This window comes from Colossoma macropomum, unplaced genomic scaffold (assembly GCF_904425465.1).
Source record: "Colossoma macropomum unplaced genomic scaffold, Colossoma_macropomum, whole genome shotgun sequence".
In the NCBI taxonomy this organism is placed as follows: domain Eukaryota; kingdom Metazoa; phylum Chordata; class Actinopteri; order Characiformes; family Serrasalmidae; genus Colossoma; species Colossoma macropomum.
Window position 1 is genome coordinate 2,923,011 of NW_023494810.1, and position 25,665 is coordinate 2,948,675.

Here is a 25,665-nt window from a genome sequence, read left to right on the forward strand (position 1 = left end):
GCAAATTAACACTCATTGGAATAAGCTTTTATAAACGCATATGTAGGGTTATGTCAGCTGTCATTACAGGCTCATGTAGCCTTACAAATACTGCCATTATGTAAAGTGTTACCAAGAATGCTTTCTGTTTATTTTTTCTCCGTTTTCACTCCATCTTTTAATATATAATTCTGTGTTAATGGTGTAGACCTTGGTGTTTTAGCTAACAGAGTGCTTTAGAGTACTGAGTGCGGAAAAATGACATGTTCCTCAGACACATACTGATAAAGCTGCATATTAAAAATAAACCCCATAAGCTTAGTCTTTAGTGATCTTTGATTTCTGTCGATACTAAATAATGGCATAGTCCAGTGGATGCCATCTTCAGCTAATAGATGAGCTACGTATGATGGGAATCAGAAATAAGCCCATCCCATCTGCTCACTGAGAAATAAGAACTGTTTATTCTCCTCCGTAAGTAGCCTCATATTCCCTATTACAGATTAAGTCAGATTAAAAAGGGATCGGATGTGTTTTCAGGTGCTGTGATCTTGTGAAATGGATCTTAGTCTGATTTGTAGACACAGATTAAGGTGACTTGGCCAGCTGTTCTTACTTGCTCTCTTTATATTAGAGACGTACGAAAGGCTGCGTCTGATTTAAGACGATGTGTCTCATGATTCTGTTTTTTCTTTATGGCAGGATTACTGGTTTGACAAATGTCATCAGTGGAGTTTAGTGTTTATTACAACGCAGTCTGTGTTCTTCTGTCTCTAACATACTGAAGACAGAGCTTTATGTAACCATGGAAAAGCAGATGGCTTTAAGCTGCTTCTCTCTCTGTGTGCCATGCATAATATAACCTCTAAAACCAACCCAAAGTTAGATCTGTGCCAAGCAGTTTTATGAGATGAAGAGCTACCTCTTTTTACCTGGATAAAGATGTTAAGTCATTGGTATTTCAGTGCTACTCAGGTTTGTGTGCAACGAGGAACAACCATCACATTGTCAAAGAAAAAAACAGCATACATGCAGCATTACTGAACTGGGGAGGAGCCGGTCAGCCTTAGAGAAGAGAACGGACAGGGTAAAATGGTCAAGGATGGTGGAGGAGTGGATGAGAAATTACAAATCATAAAAGTACATCAGAGGAAGAGTCTCATGTTCTCACTGAGTTAAGTGCAGCCAGTGGAAATTCATCATGAGAGGAAGACCTACTTTTACACCCTGAGGGCTCGAACAGATTGTCAGCTAAAAAGTCCAAATCAAATCCATTTTAATCTCAGTGAGTTTCACTCAAATCCCCATTTTCCAGCCCTTTTCCATCCGTCCAGAAAAGCCCTGCTAAACCCAAACAGCTGTATTGTAGTCAAACAAAGGATGGACCTTCTCTACAGGCTCTGCAGGCCTCCTGTCTATGTAAAGTCCTAAGAACTGGCTCCTCTCCTCTGCTGACTGGGGGCACGGCCTAGCCTTTGCCTGCTGTCCCCCTGCCCAAAACGGCAAGTAGAAGCTGCCCTTGGCCTTGGCAGCTTTCTTGGGTCTCTTCAAGAGTTCTGCCTCTGGGTCATGACCTGGTGGCATCCAGCCGGGTTTCTCCTTCAACAGCTTCTCCCGGTCAGGTCGCACGCTGCGCAGGAACTTCTTGAAGAAGTTGCTGGTCAACGAGAACTTCTTGCAGAACTCTTGTGATCGACTCAGGTTAAGCGGATGAGCCGGAGAGTCTGGTCTGTTGAGTCCCTTCTCCCCTTCTACACAGTCTTTCTCCAGTTCAGGAAGGTCCAGCCAGTTGCCCACAAGGTCGGCAAGCACATTGTCCCCCAGCACCAGAGGCTGTCGATTGCGGCTGCGGCTCATCAGTGAGGAGGTCCAGTCGCTGGAGTCGTCCAAGCTGTCCTCGGTATAGTCGCTGTCCAGGGAAGGTCCCTCTCGGGAGAGGCTGTAGAGAATCCCAGACAGATCAACTGGGGACAGTTGTGCAGATTGGGGTTGCTCATGGTGGTACTCCATGGTTGGTTGGCACACCCTGGGGCCACAGTATTCCACTTGTGGGGCAGTGTATCCTGAGATTCTCCTGGGCAAAGACGTGCCCTCACTCTCCAAGCTGGAGGTAGAGGGTGAAGTCCCAATGCTGCTGTGATGTGGAAACTGTCCTTGATTTTCTTGGCTGGGGCTCCGAGGTAGCTGACGTCGCTGCTCCTCGGGGTCAGGGTTGGGATTAGAGGGTGTAGCTGGTGGCTGAGTCACAGAGCTAGATTTTCCAGAGATCTCCAGCTGTTCAAGTGCGGTTTGGACTTGGAGGAGTTTAAGTTCTTGCAGAGCTCCCATCATGGAGTTCATCTGAGCATGAAGGCCATCACCAGCCTCCTTCATAGAGAGCTGTGGAAGGCAGGGGAGAAAAGGGGAAGAATTACAAAAGGGATGACATGATCAATTAACATGACAAAAGCCCAAACATTTGCTTTGTAAGCACTTGACTTTGCACCCCTCTTCAGACCGAGTGACAACTACTTAACATGCCAAAAATCCGCTGGTGACTTGCCATGCTTTTTGGATTTGTTAACAAGATTATGATCAAGGGAAGCATTTGTCCCTAAACAAAGAGAAAGATTTCAAATTGCAACATTTGTGTGCTTTTTTCCTCGTTTGTGCCACAAATATCTCCCTGCTATTTTCCCATTCTGTACCTTCTTGCTCAGAGGCATTTCTGTGTTACTGAACATGTTTTCCCAGTTTGTCACATGACCCACACTGAGTGACAGAGCTTCCATATGGCTTGCGTCTGAGGGAGGAATGCTGCCTCCACAGCTGTGAGGTAGATTTGTCCGTACACTCACAGCATGCTGAGAGCTAAGTCACGTGACTGCACCATTTCCCTGTGGGGTAACGGTCCCCCGATCAACCGACTAGAGTCATGTCAGGACATGTATGGCGCAGTTATACTCCCATAAACTGCAGGAGGAATTGAAAGTGAATTTTTACAAAGTTTAAGAATGCCTGATGGCATCCCATTTAACGGAGAGATAAAATCTGTTACAGCTATTCGTAAAACCTCTCCAAATTGAACAACCTTAAAACTCGACAAGCTCAAAAGTAATCTGCATTTTCACTAAATGTGACCTTGCTGTCATCACAGCAGGGAACGACATGCAGAACACCTCTAAAATCAATCTTCATTGACAATCTAAGCACATATCCGTAATCCAGACACAGAAAGAGCTATCAGCTTACCTTACATTAACTTTCACAGAGGGGATTCCCTGCCTTCTGGAAGCCCTGTCAGTCTCTAGTGCTCTCACCTTTCAAAGGCCAAGTCTGCTTGTTCTATATGTAGCCGTTTGCCAATTGGAGCCTGTGTTCCACCCTGGCACCCAATAGGACACGTCTAGACTTTAATCCCAAACAGAGGGGGCCAGTTCATTCAAGCATAATCAATTGACAAAAAAATGGGTGAGAGTTTCAGGATTAGGGAGGGGGAGCTTGCCATATGTTGAGATGGCTGTGTTTTACTCTCTCTTAGTACAATTATTAAAATCTCTCAGAGACCTAATAAGTAGAGATAGGTGCTTAATAATTCGTGATAAAAGTACAGTAATGCTAGATAGTCATCATCTTAGGACAAGTGGTTTTTAATGTGTTAATTGTAAGCATCTTAATATCAAAATGAAAGTCTGAGTAGCAGTGTAGCAAAACTAGTCCCAGACTTTTCTAATGCTTGATTTGAACAGTTTTAAATGGCCAGTTAACTACAATAGCCCAGGTGGCCTGTCTGACACTTACAATAGAACAGAAAGACAATTTTTCCATATCCTAGGAAACGTCATGCAAAACACAATGGAAACCCCAGCTGTTTTCACATTTCCTGAGAAGCTTTTGTTTTGGAGCACTGAGGTTTTTATGAAGTGGCATAAAAAGGCCTTTATGCTTGTGTTAGCTTTACGTAAAACTAAGGTGCGGTAATTATAGCCCTCAGCTTGTCTGCATCCAGTGTGTCTGTGCATGCTACACATATGGCAGACTTCATTACAGATAATTAGACATCCTTAAGAGCTGGGTAACTGTACATAATTACTGTTTGCCTGGGTAACCCCCTGGGCTTTATCACACGAACTGTTACGCACCGCCATTACAGATGCCTACCACAGGGCTTTCAAAATGATTGCTCTTGAATAATTCAATACCTCTTTTGCATGATACAAAGTTGGACATCACCAGCTAGTCTGATGGTTTACAGATGTAGGGTGTTTTGACCAAACCTGCACGCTCAACTGGACTCTAATGTAATAGTAGTAGTAATAATAATAATGATTTATATGACATTTGTACGGTGCTTTTCAAAGACCCAAAGACGCTTAGAGATTACAATTGGGATGAACATGGAACGTCAACACCAAACAAACCACACAGATGACAAATCAAATGACAGAAATGCATAAATCACAACACAGAGGAAGGAGTGACATGAGTTACAATAGATTCAAGACAGAGGAAACTTGTATATTTTATCGGAAAATATGTTTTAAAGCTGGATTTGAACAATGGCAGAGTTTGACTGTTGAATCTCTGATGGGAGAGAGTTCCAGAGGCATAGAGCAAGTCTGGAAAAAGCTTGGTCACCAAAGCTAAGGAGGTTGGAAGAAGTAGTAGTAAGCAGTCCAGCTGTAGAAGGTCAGAAAGTGCGCACAGGCATGTAAGGTTGAAGATCAGACAGATAGGAAGACTGCTGAGAACTCTGAATGTGAGGAGAAGGATTTTAAACTGAATGTGGTATTTTATGGGAAGCCAATGAAGGCTTTGGAGAACTGTGTAATGTGGTGACGTGAGTGAAGAGACACGCAACAGAATTCCAAACCATCTGAAGTTTATGAAGTAATGATGAGCTGACGCCCAAGCGGCTAGAAATGAAAGCATGAATGAGAGTCTCAGAAGCAGGCTGGGAAAGAGAGGGTCAGATTTTAGCAATACTGCGCAGATGAAAGAGAGTTTTTAATAAGGGAGCTGACATGAGAATCACGTTTAAGTGTAGAATCAAGGATGACACCCAGATTTCAGACTACAAAAGAAGGAGGAAAAAATCATGTCATCAATTGAAAGAGTACGGGAGCCAGTTTTATGGAGTGTAGATTTAGGACCAATGAGAATGAGCCAAGTCTTATTACTATTTAGTGAATTGTGTTTCATCCAGGTTCTAATTTCTGAGAGGCAATTCTAGGCTACCGAGAGGTGGACTACTGATGGAATTGGTCCGAAGATAAATCTGTGCGTCATCTGCGTAACAATGGAAGTCAAGGTTAAAACGGCATATGATCTGACCAAGCACTGAACCTTGTTTGAATGAGGAAATCAACCAGCATTGCTGTGTTTGTCTTACTGGAAGACTGAACAGGTAATAAAATATAATGCTGCTGTCTGGGCAAAACATTATGTCTCCAAAAGGGCAAGTTTTAGCAGGAAAAATCAGCTGGGCAGCTGGGTCATTCTACAGAAACGTCCACTATTTTTATCTATTCACAAGAGTCACTGGTGTTACTGATCCTCATCGGTGTTACACATAATAAATGTAACACCAGAGACATTTTAATGAAAAATACATTTTAAAACGGCTGCTGCAGAGCATCAAACCACATGTTGTCAGTCATGGAATATCCACTAAAATATGTAATTTAATCCATTTGTATTCTATTTTTTCACAGTTACCTCAGAATAAAGTCGGTCACACCAGTGACTTCAGCTAAAAGCTTCATATGAAATCATGAGCTAAATGAGAATCTCTGATATCTGAAAGACACAGTGGACTCACCATGAGCTTTTCTTCATAGATCCTCAGAAAACAGGCAAAAGGAAGTCAAGTGATGTCATCAGTGTGATTTTTTGTTACACAGTAACACCAGTGACACGACTCCTGGGGACTTTCATTATATATTTAATAATATTTATTTGCCATTTGTTTTCTATTTGCCATTTAAATCATATATTCAGTAGTCATGTATTGATTATTGCAGTTAAAAGTGCAGAAAAACATGTTTTTTACCACAAAATATGGCCTCAGCCTTCACACGTGACTGTGAGGACGAACTCTTCTGTGGTGCTTGGAATTCTAGATAATTGATTTAAAAATCAAAATTGCTAAATTGAGGCAAAACAAAGTTGTAATCCTAACATGTTCTTCAAGTGTAATATATCTGTAAATGCTAGGGACACAAAAATGGACGTTTCCATAGAATGGAATTTTCAATTTCTGTTGAAAAAATAAGGGGGGAAAGAAAAAACAAGGTTTTGTCCAGACAGTAATGATATAGGGTACGATATACTATTCCTTTGCCAGTTCATGAACACATTTACGTTACAACAGCAGTATAATATAATAGCAATAACTGAACCAAGACACTGTGCCACTAGGAGGACCAGTGCTGTGTCCTGTATCATTCATTCATTCATATTTTTCTGATTAAATTCTGCATCTGCTCCTTCTATGGCCCTCGGCGTTACCCTTCGCCAGCCCGGATGTTTACTCTGGTGCTGTGCTCGTGTCCCCTGGTAATGTGCAGAGGAGCGAGGCTCAGGCTGTAACAGCCTCCTCCCTTGATTAAACTCGAGCCTTTCATCAGCTCCGTTAATGAACATGTAAATGTCAGTCACTGGGTAGGGAAACGCTTCAAAGCCAGTTAAAGGGAGCTGCTATGCATCTGTAGGGTGGGACTGTCTTTTTTGGGACTGAGAGAAAACAAAACAAGAAAAAAGGAAAGTAAAAAAAATATATATAGATAATATAACCATAACATAAGAAAGATGATTGAAAACTGAAAAATAACACTGAAAGAAAAGATCATGTGTATATTTACAAAAACTTTAGCTGACTACATTATGGTAAATATCTACATTCCTGCCCACTCCACCACAGGGTTGTTCCAGCTGTCAAGGACCGATCTTCTTAACTGGTCTCTAAATATGTTGCTGTTTTTTTTAATCAGTTTTTTAAACATTATTTTACTCTCAATTTTAAGCAGTGAGAACGGTAGGGAATTCCACTCCTTTATGGCTCTATAAAGTACTGTTCCACACATGTAGTTAGTTTTTGCTCTGGGTGATTTGAAATATTTTTTTGTCATATATCTTGTTATATTAGTTTCTCTACCTTTTACTTGCTCCAGTTGATCAAAGAGATCTGCTGGATATTTTTGTTCATGAGTATTTTTAATAAGTCGAGTAAGAATCATCTTCAACCGGTCTTCAAACGTTAACCATTCAAGTTTATGATGCATTTTATTTATGTTGGTTCTATATGGACATTGTCATGTGATTCTTGCTGCCTTATTTTGCATTATTTGTAGTTCTGTCATGCAGTGTCTTTAAATGAAAAGTGCAGGTAAGAGCAAATAATACTAACAATGAATGAAAGTAAATAGCCACCAATTAGCATTATGCCAATAGATTAATATTTGGCTACTAGCTTCCATTAATTTTTAACCATGTTAACACGTTTGGTCATGCTGCTCCTTCGATGCTTAGCTATTCCTTGAATGTTTTGCTCTAGCCTGAATAAACACAGGTGATGAGGAAACAAATAAGTTACATACATACTAGTATTCAAATAGTATCTCAATGATAAAGTATATTGGTATGTATAAAGGTTTAACATTAATTTACTGCATGCAGCTAGCATACAAACAAGCATGTCTAAATCAAATCTAAACATCTTTCCAATGCACGTTCTTTTAAAAAGCAACTATCTGCCAACACTGATATGATTCCGATATTACTGCGCATCCCAAATCTATGTATTTTTGAACAGTATAACTACGTATTCAGTAGAAATATCACTAGAATATCAATAGAAATAGGTGGACATTTACATCCAGTAGAACAGGGGTGTCCAAAGTGCGGCCCACGGACAGATTCGTGATCCCCTGGCTTCTGTTTTACAGGGTATTGTAAGCGGCCCGCCAGCCACTACATTGCAGTTCTTGCTTTCACCTGATGGTGGCAGTGTACCAGCCCTGCGGCTTCATTTAGTAAACGACATTTAGTCAAGGCGACAGACATAAAGCTCAGACTAAACACTGACAACTGCCGATTTTGGCGAGATGGAAAACGTCTTATCAGAGCAAATTCAGTAGTTCAGTAAATATTAACCCTTTAAGGTTGAACAAAAACGCAGCTACACTAAAGAACATCACCTAACAAAACCAAAAATCTATAGATTTCTGTTTAGTTTGTCTCACAAATTATATTTTTCAACAAGTAAACACTTGAATAGGAATATGATTAAAACATTAAACATGTTGTTTTGTTACTCTTAAACAATTTAATCATTTATTATAAGCGCTTATCGATCCAAACTGCTCTGAATGAACAATCCAGCAATAAAAGAAGCCTCGTGTATCTTTTATACAGTGATAGGAAACACAGCAGCTCACAGAAAGCTCAGATTCTCTGCGCTTATCTTTAGAAATCTTAATATTTCGAATCATTTGTCAATAATATGTCAGCCCTCGGGTATTTTAACACAGTAAAATCCGGACCTCTATGAAAAAAGCTTGGACACCCCTACAGTAGAACAACGCAAACATGATGATTTACAGCTTCCTTAGTGCTGTGAAGCACCAAATTGGTTCTGAATGACTGAAGCTGTGCGTCTTATTTGCTGTTTCGTAACGATGGGCACATATGAGGCACAGGCCGTGCGTTTAAACACATGCATATGCTTGGCAGGAGTGAAGTGTGGCTCTCGCTGCATCCCTGAAACACGTACTCACACACAAAGGCGCATCTGAAGGGGGCAGCCACACAGACTAATCAGGACATTTACAGTGTGGCTAACAGACCTGTTTCACGCCATGAGAGTTAATAGGGCCTTTCAGGGTGAACATTTTGGATGCAGGAAATGAAGCAGCTGAGGGTTATCAAAACCAAGGCTCTAAGTGCTGCACTAGTGCACTTTTTCACTCATGCCCCGCTCATTAAATATGAATGCTGTGTTGTGTGGGTCATGAGTAGAGATGGAATCTGAGTCTGGGGGATACAGAGTGCATCTCTGTTCTGCCCTGCGGCCTGCGTGTGTGTGTGTGTGTGTGTGTGTGTGACTGAGTTAGTAAGAGTTTGTTTTTGTACATTTTCAGCACAAAAATGTCCTGACTTTGTAGGAAAATCAGGTTTTTAGGTTTAGGGCTAGGCTTAAAAATTCGTATTACATATAGGTACTGATACAGGACAGTGCAAAAGTTAGACACCATGCTTTCATCGATTTAATTTCCTGAGAAAATTGTTAAGTACAGGTCATTCACTTCTCAGTGTTGAGAAAAAAAAAACAAGAAAATGTACATTTAATAGAAACATATACAGACTTTTCAACCATTAAATATAATTTCAGCTTTTTCAGTATTTAGGGAAATTTCACCTCTGCATTTTAACCCATTCGTGTAATGAAACACCACATACACACTAGTGAACACACACACTAGGGGGCAGTGAGCACACTTGCCCGGAGCGGTGGGCAGCCCTATCCACAGCACCCGGGAAGCAGTTGGGGGTTAGGTGTCTTCAGTCACGTACTCTCAGCTCAGGGGATCGAACGGGCGACCTTCCGGTCACAAGGCAGGTTCCCTAACCTCCAGCCCACGACTGCCCCAAATTTGGACACATCAGCTCATAAAACTTTTCTCTACATTGCAGTTGTCCAGTTTTTGGTGGTCTAGTGCAAATTTTCTTCGTTTTTGGATATACATTTTTCTCAGTAATGGCTTCTTGACAGCTACACATCATTTCAGACCCATAGCATTCAATTGTCTTCTCACAGTGGAGGATTGTGAAGAAACACTAAGTGCTGTATATCTGATGGTGACAGTTTTAATGGTCTACCAGGTGTTGCACGGTTGTTAGGAGTTCCATTTTTGTCTATCTTTTAATAATGTTTTGAACTCCAGTTTAGAAAATGCTGCTCTTTCAGTTAATTTACTTTGCCTTTTGCTTTTTCCTTATGTAAGTGGACAATCTTATATCTCCTCTGAAATACCACCTGAAACTTAATAGCCATTTTGATTGCAAATTGTATAAACGTATTTTGCACAGTACTGTAAGAAGATTTTATTCCAGATAATGTGTAACAAAATAATCAAACAGTGCAAAGCACAACAGGTGTCACTGAATGCTGTCAAAAAAAGGAGGAAAAATACATGGGACATATGTATGCCATGTGTCTAAAATAGGGGTGCAATGATTATTCGACTTAGTCGTCTAAAATCGATTAGTTGATGTCATCGCACGTTTCTTGGACTAACTTGGAATGTTTTGACATTACTGGTTACTGGAGAGTTCATAAAAACGTGATGGCAGCCTCAAGAATAAAATCCTCCGAAGTGTTGGGAGCATTTGATTTAGTTCTGTTAGATTTTATTGTGGCTACTTTGCACATCCTTGATTTTAAATTTTTGTTTTTTTTATTAGCAGGAAAGTTAATTAAAACAGTGACTTTTGGAAAGTTATTCATCTTTGTCTTCATTGTTAGATTAGCAAATGCACAAAGCAACCTCGAGCTAAATTTAAAAGCTGATAGCTACATGTTATTTGGTAACTGAGCGATTTATAATCCGAATAATCGATTATTCGTTTCAATAATTGGTAGATTATTCGACTATGAAATTAGTCGTTTGTTGCAGCCCTAGTCCAAAACAGTATATAAAAGTGTGTGTGTGTGTGTGTGTGTGTGTGTGTGTGTGTGTGTGTGTGTGTGTGTTTATTTTAATGTGAAGGAGCCCAGAGGTCCAGACTGAAGCCCTTGACACTGGGAGGTGCTCTAATTGACAGTTTCCTGGCAGGCCTCGTTTTGGGAGCAGTAATTCATACAAGCATGGGCAACTTGCACTTCTGATAACCTGCACTGATACAGTGATCTGGAGCGAAGGAAAAGAAAATAAACCGAACGTTTAACCACAGACTGAAGCATGGGCCTGGATAGAATCTCTGATAAAGGCCACAAATCGTGTTAATCTGTCAGCCTGGTTGATTGCTGTCGCCTTTTAAGCGTCGTGTTAAAAATATCTCAAACGTGTGTTCATGAAATCCTCTTTGTCATCTGAAGTGCTGCAAACCTCCACCACACGAAATCCTCCAGAAAAATCCATTTGCATGCGTTTCCATGCGATAAGGTAGACATTTCCTTTTGACCCATTTAGAGTGAAATGCGTGAGGCATCCAAGCGCACTCATCAAAGCTGTTTGTGCTCAATTCAGAATCATCGTCTGAAGTTTGCATATCAGTGCCAGACACTTTATGTACACTACAACTGATAAAGATTGTGGTGAGAGAGAGATATATACCAGCATGCACTCTAAAATCTTCATAAGGACAGGGAAGGATAAAGGAGGTATTAGGGGAAAGTACTTCATTGAACATTTTTCTTTTTTATCTCAATCTGTCTGGCCCGAACGGATCGTTCGGGTCAACACAGGTGCAAGTCTTCTGGACAAACACTAATAGTGCTCTAGTTACGTGTCTTTGCTTTGACGGAGCAACTGATCTAATCCACACAGACTTCACAGAGTTGCTTGTGAAGATAAGAACACACATTGACAACTCGATCTGTGTGAGGTTATCGCTCTGAACTCCAGCACAATAAACACACTCACGCAAGCTCTGCTTGCTGCTGCAGCTGCCACCAGGGTCCAGGCCAATTTTAGCCAGGGGGAAGGAAGGGCTGTGTGAAGAACAGGAGTGAATAGGCAAAGACCTGGCTCTACGCAGACCCATTCTTATGCCTTCACAAAAACAGTAACAAGAAAACAACCCGCCTTGCTGAGCCCGAGGCAGGCACTCCACCTCCGAGCACAATTACATTCACATGCCGCTCCAAGCTACTCCTGAATTTATGGCCTAAAGCGTATGAGACGTTACTAGGTCAGGCGAATAAAGTTAAAAATAGAAGGCATGTTTGCTAATCCTTTGTGTTGTGAGATTGATAAAGCACTAACTGAAGTTGTTTGCCAACCCAGGGAGACTTTCGGCACTCTGTGGATTGCATTTGAGCCTGTAAACTAAGGAACAACATATCATATTTCTACTGGAGAGATTACAGTTTATTAGGTACACCACCTTGAAGTTATACCATATTATCAGATCCACTTCACAGTTCTACAATTACAGATTGATGTCCCAACTGTATTCTTCGTTAGCCCCCTTTTACCCTGTTCTTCAGTGGTCAGGACCCCCATGGACCACGACAGAGCAGGTATTATAAGGGTGGTGGATCATTCTCAGCACTGCCGTGACAATGACATGGTGGTGGTGTGTTGTGCTGGTATGCGTGGATCAGACACAGCAGTGCTGCTGGAGTTTTTAAACACTGTCCACTCACTGTCCACTCTCTTAGACACTCCTACCTTGTCAGTCTACCTTGTAGATGCAAAATTAGAGATCATCTGTTGTTGCACAGTCTTTCCTCTGCTGTTTCGTGGAGGACACTGTTTTGGCTGGAAATGTTTGGTTGGTGGACTGTTCTCAGTCCAGCAGCACTACTGTGTGTGATATACTCTATGCAGCACACACACTATCATGCTACTATCACGTCAGTGTCACTACACTGTTGAGAATGATCCACAGCCCAAATAATTCCTGCTCTGTGGTGGTCCTGACCACTGAAGAACAGGGTAAAATGGGGACTAACAAATTGGGCAGAGAAACAGATGGACTACAGTCTGTGATTGTAGAACTAAATGGCAAGTGGACCATATATGATAAAATGGACAATAACTGTAGACACAAGGTAGGTGTACCTAATAAAGGGGCCAGTGAGTGCAGATGCACTTTGTAGGTAAGAATTACTGACTATAGCCCATCTGTTTGCACCATTTAACTAATGTGCTTGTACCACACACACACTGTCAGTCTCACTGCTGACCATGTCCCACCACCCAAATAATTTCTGGTTAACAGTGGTCCTATTTTGGTCCACTTGCATTAAAAGACAGGGTAGATACATTGTGCAGAAACGGATTGGCTACAATCAGTAACTGCAAATCTACAAAGTGCATTTATATGATGTTTCCAATAAAATATACACTATTATTTGGTGAACCTAATAAACTGCCTAATAAAAAGGCTTGTGGTAGCCATGAACTGTCGTCTGATCCATTCATTTAGCTCCTACCATGCTCAGCTAACCCTGCAGTGAACCTGGTCAGTGGAGACTGAAATAGCCTTCAGCTCCTGAGGGGTCAGAGTTCACCCCTGAGTGAACTCCTGCCACACACAGACTGACCCTGTTGACCTCTACTGGTGTTCACACTTGTGCCTGACAGGCAGTATTCAATTAGTAAGGTCAGGAAGGCTTAAACATTGAGAGCAGGTGAAGTACTTACCTAGTACTTAGTCTCTTCACTATAATTAGCATGATATAATTACACTGTACAATATGCTTCCATTCAATGAACACTGTATTCTGTGGACTGCTGAGGGCCACACTGTATGAAAACGTAGGAGTCGCATTTCAGGAAAACAAGCACTCTTCTTAGAATCCCTCTTCACTTTTCTCTCTTAGGCCGACTAGCCGATTGGCACCGCTTTGCAAAAATGGCCAACGGCCAGCCGCACTCTTAAAAATAAAGCTGCCAAATGGAACCAAAAAGAGCAATGCGTCAGAAGAACCGTTCCCTTAACGACCTCTAAATAGATGGTTCTTCCCCTTAAGACCAGTGTAAAAAATGTGTCTATTCCTGCCATTTTATCTGCTCTCTTATATGATATTGTGATTTCTCAGTGCTGCTGTTGCATTTATTTGATATGTAAAGTACACGATGTAACAAAGCTGAAAAAAAACTACAGTTTAGTGTGTGTCCTTTTGAAAATGCATGCATAAGAGTAAGGCCCAATCCCATTTCTTATTTTTACCCCTACCCCTGGTTTCGAGAGTCACCTTGCCCCTCGGAACTGAGTCACAACGGGTAGTGGTTGAAATCTTCCCTCTGAAATGGGACCCTCAAATAAAAAAGAGCATTACTGCATTAACAGGTCACTAACGCTGCTTTGTAGGTGACCCTGCCAGTCTGCAGTGACAGCAGAGGAGGGTAAAGTTCAGCTCCTCACTGCTGGACTTTAGTTACATTTAGGGCATCATATGCCTTCAAAGAGGGGGGCAATTATTTATTATCACCCCCCCCTAATTCTTCAGTGATATGAAGCTGAAGTCAGTTTTTTGCCAGCTTTTCTTTCGAATTTTTGCATTCCACCTTAAATGGAGCAGCAGTTACATTATGGCACTTCAGGCATCAGAACTGCTGGACTAAGGTGGAACGGGAAATTTAGCTAGCGAGCTACCGAGACATTAGCATACTATTAGCAATTTTTTATTCTTGTTATGAAGAAAAAGACAATAATACATTGAAACGACATTAAACTCAGATAAAACAATGGTTATCGTAATTTTTAACAGAGGAAATTCTCACATTCTTGGTTTTCTTTTTTTCTTGCTGGTTTTTCTTTTTTTCCCTCATAACACTCTGTTGGGAGTGAGTCTCTGGAAAAACCTTCATTTGAAAGACCATATAGCCCTAACACTTCACCCTACCCCTCTATCTCACCAGAATCGGGACACCCTACCCCTAGACGTGAACACGCAAAACAGAGGGCTAAGGGCTCAGTGTTAGGGGCAAGGGGTGAAATGTGATTGGGCCTATGTCACGTCTCAGCCACGGTTTATCGTTACTCTGATTAAACTATTTGCTTACTTGCTCGACAAAAAAACTGTGCTTCCAACAATAAATCAAGCCTCAGGTATGTTTTATTCAGTGACAGAAAGCATGGAAGCACACAGCGTGCACTGACTGTACACTTTGATACGTTACTCTGGCCAGTGTGGACAGTTATTGCCGTAACTCCTCTGGTAGCAGAGGCTTCATTTAAGGTTTTTCCTAGAGCCATACATGCTTCAAATACCTTTTAGGAATCTTTATTTTCAAGAGTTCATGTGGGGTCCCTGGTATAAATGCACCATGTAATATGAATTAGTGCTGGGTGATATGACCTCAAATCAATATCACAATTAACTAAACTATTTTTCCTCGATTACGATTAATGAACAATTTTTTTTTGTTTGTTTTTTTTGCCCTCATAGTTCACTGACAAGGTTTGTAATGTAAATATGTTCTGCATATCTTAATGTAAATCGTCTCAACAGCCAGATCGGAATTCATGCAAATTCTTTGTCAATCCAACTCGAAATCCGTCATAATTTCGCGCTGCTGGGACCTTATAAACATTTGGGTGATGTTTCTGTACAAAAATTAGAAGAGACTCATCCAAAACCCTCCGTGTTTGAAGGGATTTTGAAAGAAATGTCCAAACGCGGCCGCAGGAGAACGAGGCTGCAGCGTCAAAGAACAGTTAAAAGTCTGAAAGCAAAGTTTAAAGAATCCGAGGACGTGAACCAAAGAAGTGACCGCGCCCTTTTTACGGTGAACTGAACACATTCTGGGTGAAGAGCCCAGCTGTCAGTCAGTGAAGCTTCATGATGGCTCCTGTGATGCTGGTGAAGATGAAGCTGATCCTCCGGGAGCGACTGGTGTTCGTTGACGGTCGTGACTGTTTACCTCTGGATGAGCCGTGAAGCAGCGTGAAGCTCTGTTCTTTTGCGCATGCCGGTCGGTTTAGGAGCTGATCTGTTCAGACTGTCGTTTACAGATCACATTTAAAAGACAATCTGAACAGCCAAATAAAAAAAAATGGATTTGGTGAGAAAATCAGATTTGGGCCACTTTTACCTGCTGTGTAAACGTAGCCTTAGCTTTCAAGCTGCTGAGTGGACGTGTCACATGAATTCACGCGCGACCGACATGAGCAAGATTACGTTGGTTAGGTTCTGAATGTCGGTTTCGATTACTTTTCGATTATTCGCCCAGCCCTAATATGAATGTATTGAGTGATTATTCTGTATAGACTGCTGAATGCCACACTGCAGAGAAACAGTGACTCGTATCAGGAAAACAAACACTGCTCTTAGAATAGATCTTTTTTTCAGACTTTCCTCTCTAAAACTAACTGATGGCACCGCTGTGCCAATGTGGCAGACAGACAGCCATGTGGCATCCCTGGCAAAAGCAGTCCGTTTAAAGCCGCAGTGCCAGACTGCTCTCCTCAGGCAGCCGGGGCAGGGGGCTGTGCTTCTTTCTAAACGCATCTGCAGCTCCAGGCAGCAGCCTTACACTCCTCTTCCCATGTTAGCAAACTTAGATATGGCAACTGTGATCCAACATGGCATGGGCTTGCCTCCTCTTATCAGGGTGCCAGCTGGCAGACGTGTGGTTAATTCGGTGTCACTTCCCCAGAAGCCAAGAAGGCATCGCCTTGTCTTGTGCCATGGCTGTAGGTTCAAGCATAACATCTCCAGCTCCATTAGCAGAGGGTTCCAGAATAAGTCAACACCAGTTTGCTAAAACCTCTGGATATTTCTTTATGTTGCTGCCAAGAGATTTGTATATGACCTCTCTAAATTCAGGCCTCAAGTGCCAAGCGCACCCAGCGTCGACTGCTTTCGCTCAGCACAACCTTATCAAGTGAAACCAAGCCTGCTTTAAAGCTCCTGTTGGGATGACATCAAGGATGCTAGCGTGAACGCTAAGCGAGAATATCACAGGGCTAAGGTTACCAATCTTGCCATGACATGAAACAACTGGCAACTCATCACTGTAAATGATCCTTTTGAGGTAACCTCACATTCACTTTCACATTGACTCACTTTCAAACTGCTATTTAAATCATGCTCTACATCTACCTTCATGCCTGGATTCACTCATGATACCATACCTAAGTAACTAGACCGTTTAGCGGTAGCGCTTTCGGGAAGAAAGATAATGGCTAGGCAATCTATGGTCAAAATGACAGACTTTTGGCAAAGACAAACTGCTGCCTTGAACAAAGAGGCATGCAGGTTAAGGTCTCTGTGTATTCAGAGTGGATCTATAAAGCACCATAAAGGTTCTTTTTTTACATTGTTCTGTCCCAAGAAATAGCCACTACAACAATTAAAACTAAAATGCAAGGCATCCTAATGGTGCACTGACAGAATGCACTGCAGTCTACAAAGATTTCCCCTGTACAGCGTTAAGAGGCTGAACTTCCACAGCTCACATGACAGCACTTGATTTTATTTAAATATCACTGTTATTATTGGTATGATTTACCACCCCAAGGAAGCATCCAGGAGGCAAAAAGGTTTGGTCATAAACAGAGGCCCACAGTCCCAGCGTAAACTAGTGAAATCATTCTTTTGGAGGATCTATGAAATAATCTTTAAAAGCATGTAATTATTCTCTCACTCTGTGTTTCAGTATTGAATTTTTTAGCCAAAGTTATTTTTTTAATGGATCCACTTCAGTTCAGTCTGGAATGGGCATATAGATATTGATTGGAATCAATAATGGGCAGAAAAGGCTCAATCGGATGTCAGAGAGAAAATCAGTGGAATCCAAGTTAGTACTGTGGGGTAGTACTTTTATATGCAAGATTCTTTTTAAATATATTGTTTTGTTTTGTACAACAGTTAGTTCCGGCCACGCAAGCTGATTGGTTGAGAAGCGTTCTAACTGTGCTGTTATTTCACCATAACATCACGGGTAACTATCACTCCGCTGAGACGCCACTGCTAAGCAACGACTTTGACAGCTGTAGGAGACGCTCAAGACATATGAACGTTTTTACTTCTTACTTTGCCACAAACAGAAAATGGACACTTTCAAGATCACATTTGACCGACAGCCGATTTGGTCAGACTCTGAAGATGAGACGACACTAAATTCCCAAACTGTCATCACCACTGAGCAGCTTTTCAGTCGGCAGCTGAGACAGAAGAACAGCTAAACAACCTGGAATCAGCCAGAAATGAGCCCAATACCATTCGCCAAACGTGTAGTCTGATCTTCAGAGTCTGACCAAATCAGACTGAGTCATAAAACTGCCGCAATATCAAGTTCAGCTCAGTTTTGTCAGTTTTTGCCAGATCAGTATTAATGTTGTTTTGTTCCAGCCAGTCTGTAAAGCATCTTACAGCCCGTTTAGTTTGGCGAATGGTGTTGGGTTCATTTCTGGCTGATTCCAGGTTGTTTAGCTGTTCTTCTGTCTCAGCTGCCGACTGAAAAGCTGCTCAGTGGTGATGACAGTTTGGGAATTTAGTGTAAGGAGCTGGAGAACGAACTGCCGGCTGTGCAGCGAGTGGGCGGAGCTCGTTACTCTGACGCAGCAACAAGCTGCTCGTTAAGGAACTATAATTTGGTGAAGGAACTGCGAACATTAAAACATATGAAACGCCGCGTTCACGGCCCAGTTTATTAATTTATTACTTTATTTATTTAACTGTTGTATAAAAGCAGTAGAACACTCGAGGTTGTGTGTTATCGTGGATAACACACTCCCTCTCATGTTCTATGGCTTAAAATGTATTCCAAACACTGAAGTGCAAATAATACATTTTCACACTGTTTCAAATGTATTTGTTTTGTTTCTTTTCCATATAGGGGCCTAGGTTAAGATGCCCACCTTAAAGCTACCTTATGCAATATTTGGGGATTTGGAGACCTCTCTGGTGAAACGTGTAATTGCACGCAATGTGTGGTTGTGTCTCATTGGGTGCAATTACACTTTTTTTTTTCCCCTCCAAATTTATCCCTAAGGGAATACATCTGGTAATTGTGAGTGTTGAAGGAGTATTCATAGAGAACTTCAACTGCAAGCGAATAACATACTATTGTCATCATATCTTTATCAGTATTATGCTGACTTTGCATTTCAGACCTAAACTTCAGGCTGGACCTTCTTTGTGAGCCTGTGTGTGTGTGACATTATTATGCAAAGATGAATGATGTGGTCTGGAAAACTCCTGCCAAATAAGACCCAACGGCTTTTAAATGAATATTTCATATTATGTACCATATTATATAGTCATATTTCAGTTTCCTGACTCAGTTATGCAACTTCTTCCAATTTTAACAAAAAAAAACGTATAGTGCAGCTTTACATGATGTTCTTCAAAAATAAATGGATAATTTGAAATCTTAGTACACTGTAATCCCGCAATTTGTTTTAACTCAAAAAAAATTAAGTCTGTTGTACATAAAACTCAGTATATCCGACATATTGCTGAACAATTTTAAATTAAGAGAACGTTTTTGATGATTTTGTGCTCTCAAAATGCATTTTTGAATTGAATTAACTTATCGCCATTTAGTTTAGTCTGTTGCTATGGCAACTTTGAAACCCCACATTAAAAAAATTATGATATTTCTGTTGGTTTTAATTGTTTCTTTCTCATTAAAGTTGCTGAACAAATGTGTGAAACTGAGTGAAACTAAGTAAGCTGTGAAATACAATTACATGTTTGTTTTGTTAACATGATTTTATTAGATAAAATGTATTTCTTTCCCATTGGCTCCCGGCTCCATCTATTTGCATATTGAGAGTTTCCCCTTGTTTTGCTCACAGTCAGTGTGATTTCATTCCACCCAGGCTGCCTTTCCTCAGGCGTATGTTTTTTATATATGCTTTACTCAGCTGCCTGACGTTGTGTTGTTGGCTAAGAGTGAAGGTTATCGTTCTCTTTTCTGACAAGTGGCCATTTGTTTTGGTCAATGACCATGTTCACAGTAAAGGCTAACCCTTCGGTGCTTGGCAAAGTGGTCAAAATCACTTAATTGGAAAAAAGATTCGCACTTGCCTAATTAAACATAGTTAAATTGCAATTTTAAGACATTAAATTAAAATAATTACAATTTAAGAGTTGCACAAACGTGTGTTTGTTAGCCTAACACACAAATGATAGTTATTCTAACTCGAGTTTTCATTACACATTACTTAATTTTTTTAAGGCAACTGGTTTCCTCAAACTTTTTAAGTAAATTCAACTTATCTGCGCTTACAGTGTAGCTTTTAAAGAGGAAAAAAACTGTTTTGGTATCAACTGATAAGGCTCAATATCATTACTGGAATCAGAAAATAAACCGTGGTTTGGTGCCAAGTCTAATTCAGTCACATCTCAAAGCACAAAGCAGTCTGAGGGGATTCTTCATTCTGAGCATTCCTGACCAAAACCAGTCAAAACTACCAGCAGTGACTGAACTCCAGTGGACTGAAATCACCAACCAGTCTCTGTATTCTTCTTCTAGCTAATGGTTAAAGTGAGGCTTCACATGTTGGTGGAATAAAGAGTGGAAAACACGACAGGACGTCATGAGTTGACTTCACAGCTGCTGCTTTAAAGAAAAGCTGCCAAAATCCTCCCAATAATAAAGGTAGAATCACATTACAGCCCAAGACTAAAAGAAGCTGAAGCGGAATCTAAACCAGTTTTCGGGCCAGATGTGGAAAAATACGACCCAAAGAATTTTAAATGAATATTTCAGCCTACGCAATCATATTTCAGTTTGTTTTTTCCTGACTCAGTCATGCAATCCCTTCCAATTTTAACAAAAAAATCTTACATAGTGCAGCTTTACACACTGCGCTTTAAAAACAATTAACTCCTTTTACAGCTTAGAAGCTTTTAAAGGAAAACTGTATCAGTATCAGCTGATAAGGTTCAGTATCAGTACTGGAATCAGAAAATAAACCGTGGTTTGGTGCCAAGTCTAATTCAGTCACATCTCACAGCACAAAGCAGTCTGAGGGGGATTCTTCATTCTGAGCATTCCTGACCAAAACCAGTCAAAACCACCAGCAGTGGCTGAACTCCAGTGGACTCAAATCACCAACCAGTCTCTGTATTCTTCTTCTAGCTAATGGTTAAAGTGAGGCTTCACATGTTGGTGGAATAAAGAGTGGAAAACACGAAAGGACGTCATGAGTTGGCTTCACAGCTGCTGCTTTAAAGAAAAGCAGCCAAAATCCTGACAATAATAAAGGTAGAATCACATTACAGCCCAAGACTAAAAGCTGAAGCGGAATCTAAACCAGTTTTCGGGCCAGATGTGGAAAATATGACCCAATGAATTTTAAATGAATATTTCAGCCTATAGGGCGACTCAGTCATATTTCAGTTTGTTTTTTCCTGACTCAGTTATGCAATTCCTTCCAATTTTAACAAAAAAATCTTACATAGTGCAGCTTTACACACTGAGCTTCAAAAATAAATAGGTAATTTGAAATCTTAGAAGCTTTTAAAGGAAAAAAAAACTATCAGTATCAGCTGATAAGGTTCAATATCAGTACTGGAATCAGAAAATAAACCGTGGTTTGGTGCCAAGTCTAATTCAGTCACATCTCACAGCACAAAGCAGTCTGAGGGGGATTCTTCATTCTGAGCATTCCTGACCAAAACCAGTCAAAACTACCAACCAGTCTCTGCATTCATCTTCTAGCTAATGGTGAAAGTGAGGCTTCACATGTTGGTGGAATAAAGAGTGGAAAACACGACAGGACGTCATGAGTTGACTTCACAGCTGCTGCTTTAAAGAAAAGCGGCCAAAATCCTCACAATAATAAAGGTAGAATCGCATTACAGCCCAAGACTAAAAGAAGCTGAAGCGGAATCTAAACCAGTTTTTCTTCGTTATTCTGCCCTGCAGCGGCTAAAATATGCAGACTAGGCTGCATCTAATCCGGTTTGGCTATTTCAGAGCATCCAGATGTGACCATGCATGCAAGTCAGCTCTTACAGTGTTTTGTATACAAACCCAAACGAACTCATTCAAAAGCGTTTCACGCTTTCACTGGACTAAAACAGCGCAAAGTGAGCAGAGCAGCTCCTGAAAAACCTCTCGTATAAACATCTGTTTGGAGTGGAGACGTTTTCAGCGGACTTTACGTACCAGTTCTTGTCTCAGTCGCCTCAAACATGTATCCATGGTGTTTCACGCTCTCAGATTAAGGTAAAAAGACTCGGTCCGTTACATTAGAGACGAGCTCAGTGAAGGGAAGCATCGGCTCGCTTCTCCTTCATGACTTCGAATGGCTTCTGGTAGACGTTACTTCTCTGTGTAGGACAGCGAGACAACGCGACTCGGCTCTTCAGCTGTGCTGTCTTCAGTCCTCCTCAGCGTCCCGGCCAAACATCCCTCCCTGTAGGGCAGCTGTCCGAAAGTTGCCCTCAGAACGCTTCTGAGGTTAGCGCGACTGACAGTTGCCGTCTTTCCTCCTCGTCAGTAGGCGCTGCTCAGGTCAGCTGGCCGCTATTTTCTCTCACAGAGCTTCAGGCTTTAGCAAATTCCCGCCAACAAACCTGCGCGTGCTTCCCGCCCCTCACAGCGTCTCGCGCTTTAATGGCTTGTCAGCTTCTCCTGTTTGTGTGTGGAGGCTTGTTTTTCCTCCTTCACTCTTTCTGGTTGGCGGTATGTCAAAACACTGACTTAGTATTTCGAAATAGTGTCTTATTTAGTCTTAATTCTGTTTAAATATCTTCAAAAAACCCACACTGACAAGAAACATCCGGGCAAACACCAGATTATATTAACCTTTTTAAATCCTTGAGACCACCGGTGGTTCCAAAACACACTTCATCATATTCTTCATAACTTTCATATTTCATAAGCTACATTCTAAAGGTGGGGGTCGTATGAGAGCTGTAACTGTCTTCTTTCCAGTCAAATAGATGGGTGATGTCATTTTAAACCCTTATAATAAAAGAAGATGAACTAACAATTTTTTTTCTACTGAAAGTCGACCCATTTTTCCACAAATCTGGGCTATAAACTATAAACAGATGGCGTCTCTTCAGTGATCTGCTCTGTAAACATTATTTTAATAAAATAATACAAAGAGCGTCTAAGATTTTTGGCTTTCAGCAGTAAATTGTAAGCATATAGCAATATGTGTATCATAAAACACATATTCTGTTCATTTGAGGGGAGCTTTTACAAAAAAAATAAAAGAATAAAGTAAATGTACATTTATTTCGTGCAGTTACTGAATAATTTGCCTTATGATTTGGTCATGTAAATTCAGATGGACAAACCAAAATATACTGTGGAGAATAAGAAGTTAAACACATTTTTGGCCAGCAAAGCCAACATGTTGTGTTTTGGAAGCTGGTATGGTGGTCAACCAGCATGACCATGCTGGGTAAACAGCTAAACCAGCACCAGACCAGCATAAACCAGCTATGGTGGTTTTATTCAGCAGTGGTATTTGTTATCTGTATGGAAATTTTCGTGTTTTCTCAAAATATTTACTTAATATCTCGAAATAATGACTGAAATAATAAGTCGTTCAAGAAGTAATCATTTCAGGATAGTATGAGATCCTAAGTCAGATTTATTTTTTCCTTGAGACAATACAAGGTTGAAGTTTGTTACTTACCCTAGTTAGTCATAGTTAAACATGGTGAGTCAATATTTTAAGAAAATAAGCAGTTATTTCAACATCTGAAGTCAAAAGTTTGAGAAAAGTCATTATTTTGGTACAATAAGCTAAAATTTTGAGAAAATCAAGTTATTTCAAAACTAAGTCAATGTTTTGAGAAAATAAACCATTTTGACATAGTAAGCCAATATTTTGAGAAAATAAGTCATTATTCAGACATAGTCAATTAAAAGTTTGAGAAAATATGTCATTATTTCGACAAATTAAGTCAATATTTTGAGGAAACAAGTATTTTATTGCTGCCAGAAACAGAGAAGAAGAGAAGAATCAGGCTTTCATATTTTAATGCTTTCCAGTCCAAAGAATTAAATTTTTTCTTTCAGTTGTGTAAAAATATCGTATTACAGACAACTTTCCTCAAGATAATTGTAAGCGGAGTAACTAAAGTGGACTAATATCTCAGAGGTGTTCAGTTGTACCAAAATTAAATTATAGCAAAAATATATCAACATTCTGTATATACTGGCTTTGGAAACCCACATCATTGCAGTCTCTACACCAAAACTAGACCAAAAAAAGAGCCCACATCTAAACAAAAAGGCATCAAAGCTGGTTCAAGCAAAGTAAATAGGGGTTGTGTGCTGATATTGTCTTTTTATCTTCCTTACTCAGATTTCAGCCCTGGAGAGGGTGTGATGGAGAGTTTTGCTAATCGGTGACGAGTAAAATAAAACGACACCTGTCAGCCAGAGGACACTAAAGGGAGCTATTTTTAAATCACAAGAGCTTTGGTCATGATGATGATTATCTTGAAATCATTTTCTTGAAATAATGATTTCGCCAACTCTTTGCATACTCTGTACTGTAGATGGCAGTAAATAGTATTCAGTAAACCACACAGCTCCTCTCATTATCCAGAGCTGCTGGAGCTGTTCTGATGAAGCATCCTCAGAGAATTTGATCACTTCATAACACTGCGCTTATCACATGTTTAAAGGTGCAATTTGTATGATTTTTAGTTTAAAACATTCCAAAAGTAACTAAAATTATCAACAGAACATGAAGAAATAACAGTTTTGGTGTTATGTTAAATACTTCTATGTTTTGTGTTGCAGAGATATCTATCGCAACTAGCACGCCGTCTCGTAATACCACTTTGTACCTCAAGAGGCAATAATGAGTCACTGTAGCGTTGAGTCTGCCATCAGTCCCAGATCTTGTAGAGAGGAGAATTGCCGCTCTGTAATGTCTCCTGGGTTTCTCAAATTCTAGAGGGCGCTCCCGAGCGAGAATGAATGTGTATGAAGCATTTGAGCATTCATAGTTTATAAATGCTTAAAAATTTTTTATGTAAAAGAATACATTCATTTCCTGAACATAGAGCAGCATAAAACATTTTAACACTGCTGTTATATTTTTAAGAGCTTTTAAACTCGAGTTATAGGAGTTTAAAACGGCGCCTCATGTACGTTCATGACGTCGGTGAGCGCGAACAGCCAATGAGCTGCTCTGCTCGCCAACCAATCAGCGCTCAGTAACAGTAATGCTAGCGTTCTGCTGCCCAAAACCCGTTTGCTGTAGAAAAAAGGAAACATACAGGTGAGTTTTCTTTGTTTTTTTAGTGAAATACATCCTTCTACTTTCTAAAATTAAAGGAAAGTTCTGAGTAAGTGATTAGAAACTGTTTTAACTTTTTCGTTTGTATCCGTTGAGCTCCATTCACTCCCCTCGCGGGCGCCCTCTGCTGTTCTGCACTCCTGTTTTTGATATAACGGGGGAAATAGGAAGTGGCCAGGCTCCTTATAAACCGACTCTGATCAGTCCATCATGAGAGGATGAAGAAGTAGCACTGCCCTGAGGGCGTATTCTAACCTTTTGTCAATCATATTGAAGGTGCTGCATCCGGACAGGCAGCCAGAGTAAGGAATAATAAATGCAATAATGAAATCAGAACCAGGAAATACCCAAGATAACTGCACAAACATGCAAATAGTGCAGAAACCCATACAATGGGTTCCCAGGCTCTTTATTGCAGAACTATCAGATTAAGCTCCAACACAACTTGCTCTAATATTCAGATGCTGTGCAGAGCATTAGATCAATCTTTTCTACTGTATTACATACTAAGGCTTACAATTCAGTAACCACAGGGACTTCAATGCAAACTGGTTGAGCTTTTGTTAGGTTATACAAATATGTAATATAACTTTGGGCTCACCGGTGGGCTCTGGCCATTTAAGGGGTTAAAGAACATTGTAGCAAATGAGTTGTGTGAGTATAAAGAACCTTTTGAGGTTCAAAGAACCTCTACATTATGTAAAGTTTCCATACTAATGAAACGTCCAAGCGAAGAACCATTTAGGAACCTTTACTTTCATGAGTGTAGCTTACTGGATTACACTGGACACTGGAGTT

At 40.6% G+C, this 25,665-nt stretch overlaps 1 protein-coding gene across 2 annotated transcripts; it reads right to left on the minus strand.

Moving 5' to 3' along the window:
- Window positions 1–1,105: 1,105 nt before the first annotated feature.
- On the minus strand, window positions 1,106–22,186 carry LOC118800030 (PAK4-inhibitor INKA2-like). 2 transcript variants are annotated; one of them, XM_036560178.1, is made up of 2 exons: window positions 21,762–22,186; window positions 1,106–2,358 (listed from the first exon to the last, which is right to left on the minus strand). In XM_036560178.1, the coding sequence occupies exons 1-2, from the start codon at window positions 21,795–21,797 to the stop codon at window positions 1,324–1,326; spliced, it is 1,071 nt and encodes a 356-aa protein (XP_036416071.1). In that variant the 5' UTR covers window positions 21,798–22,186; the 3' UTR covers window positions 1,106–1,323. The 2 variants fall into 2 exon arrangements, with proteins under 2 accessions (XP_036416071.1, XP_036416072.1); XM_036560179.1 differs by lacking the exon at window positions 21,762–22,186 and adding an exon at window positions 3,211–3,268.
- Window positions 22,187–25,665: the final 3,479 nt, after the last annotated feature.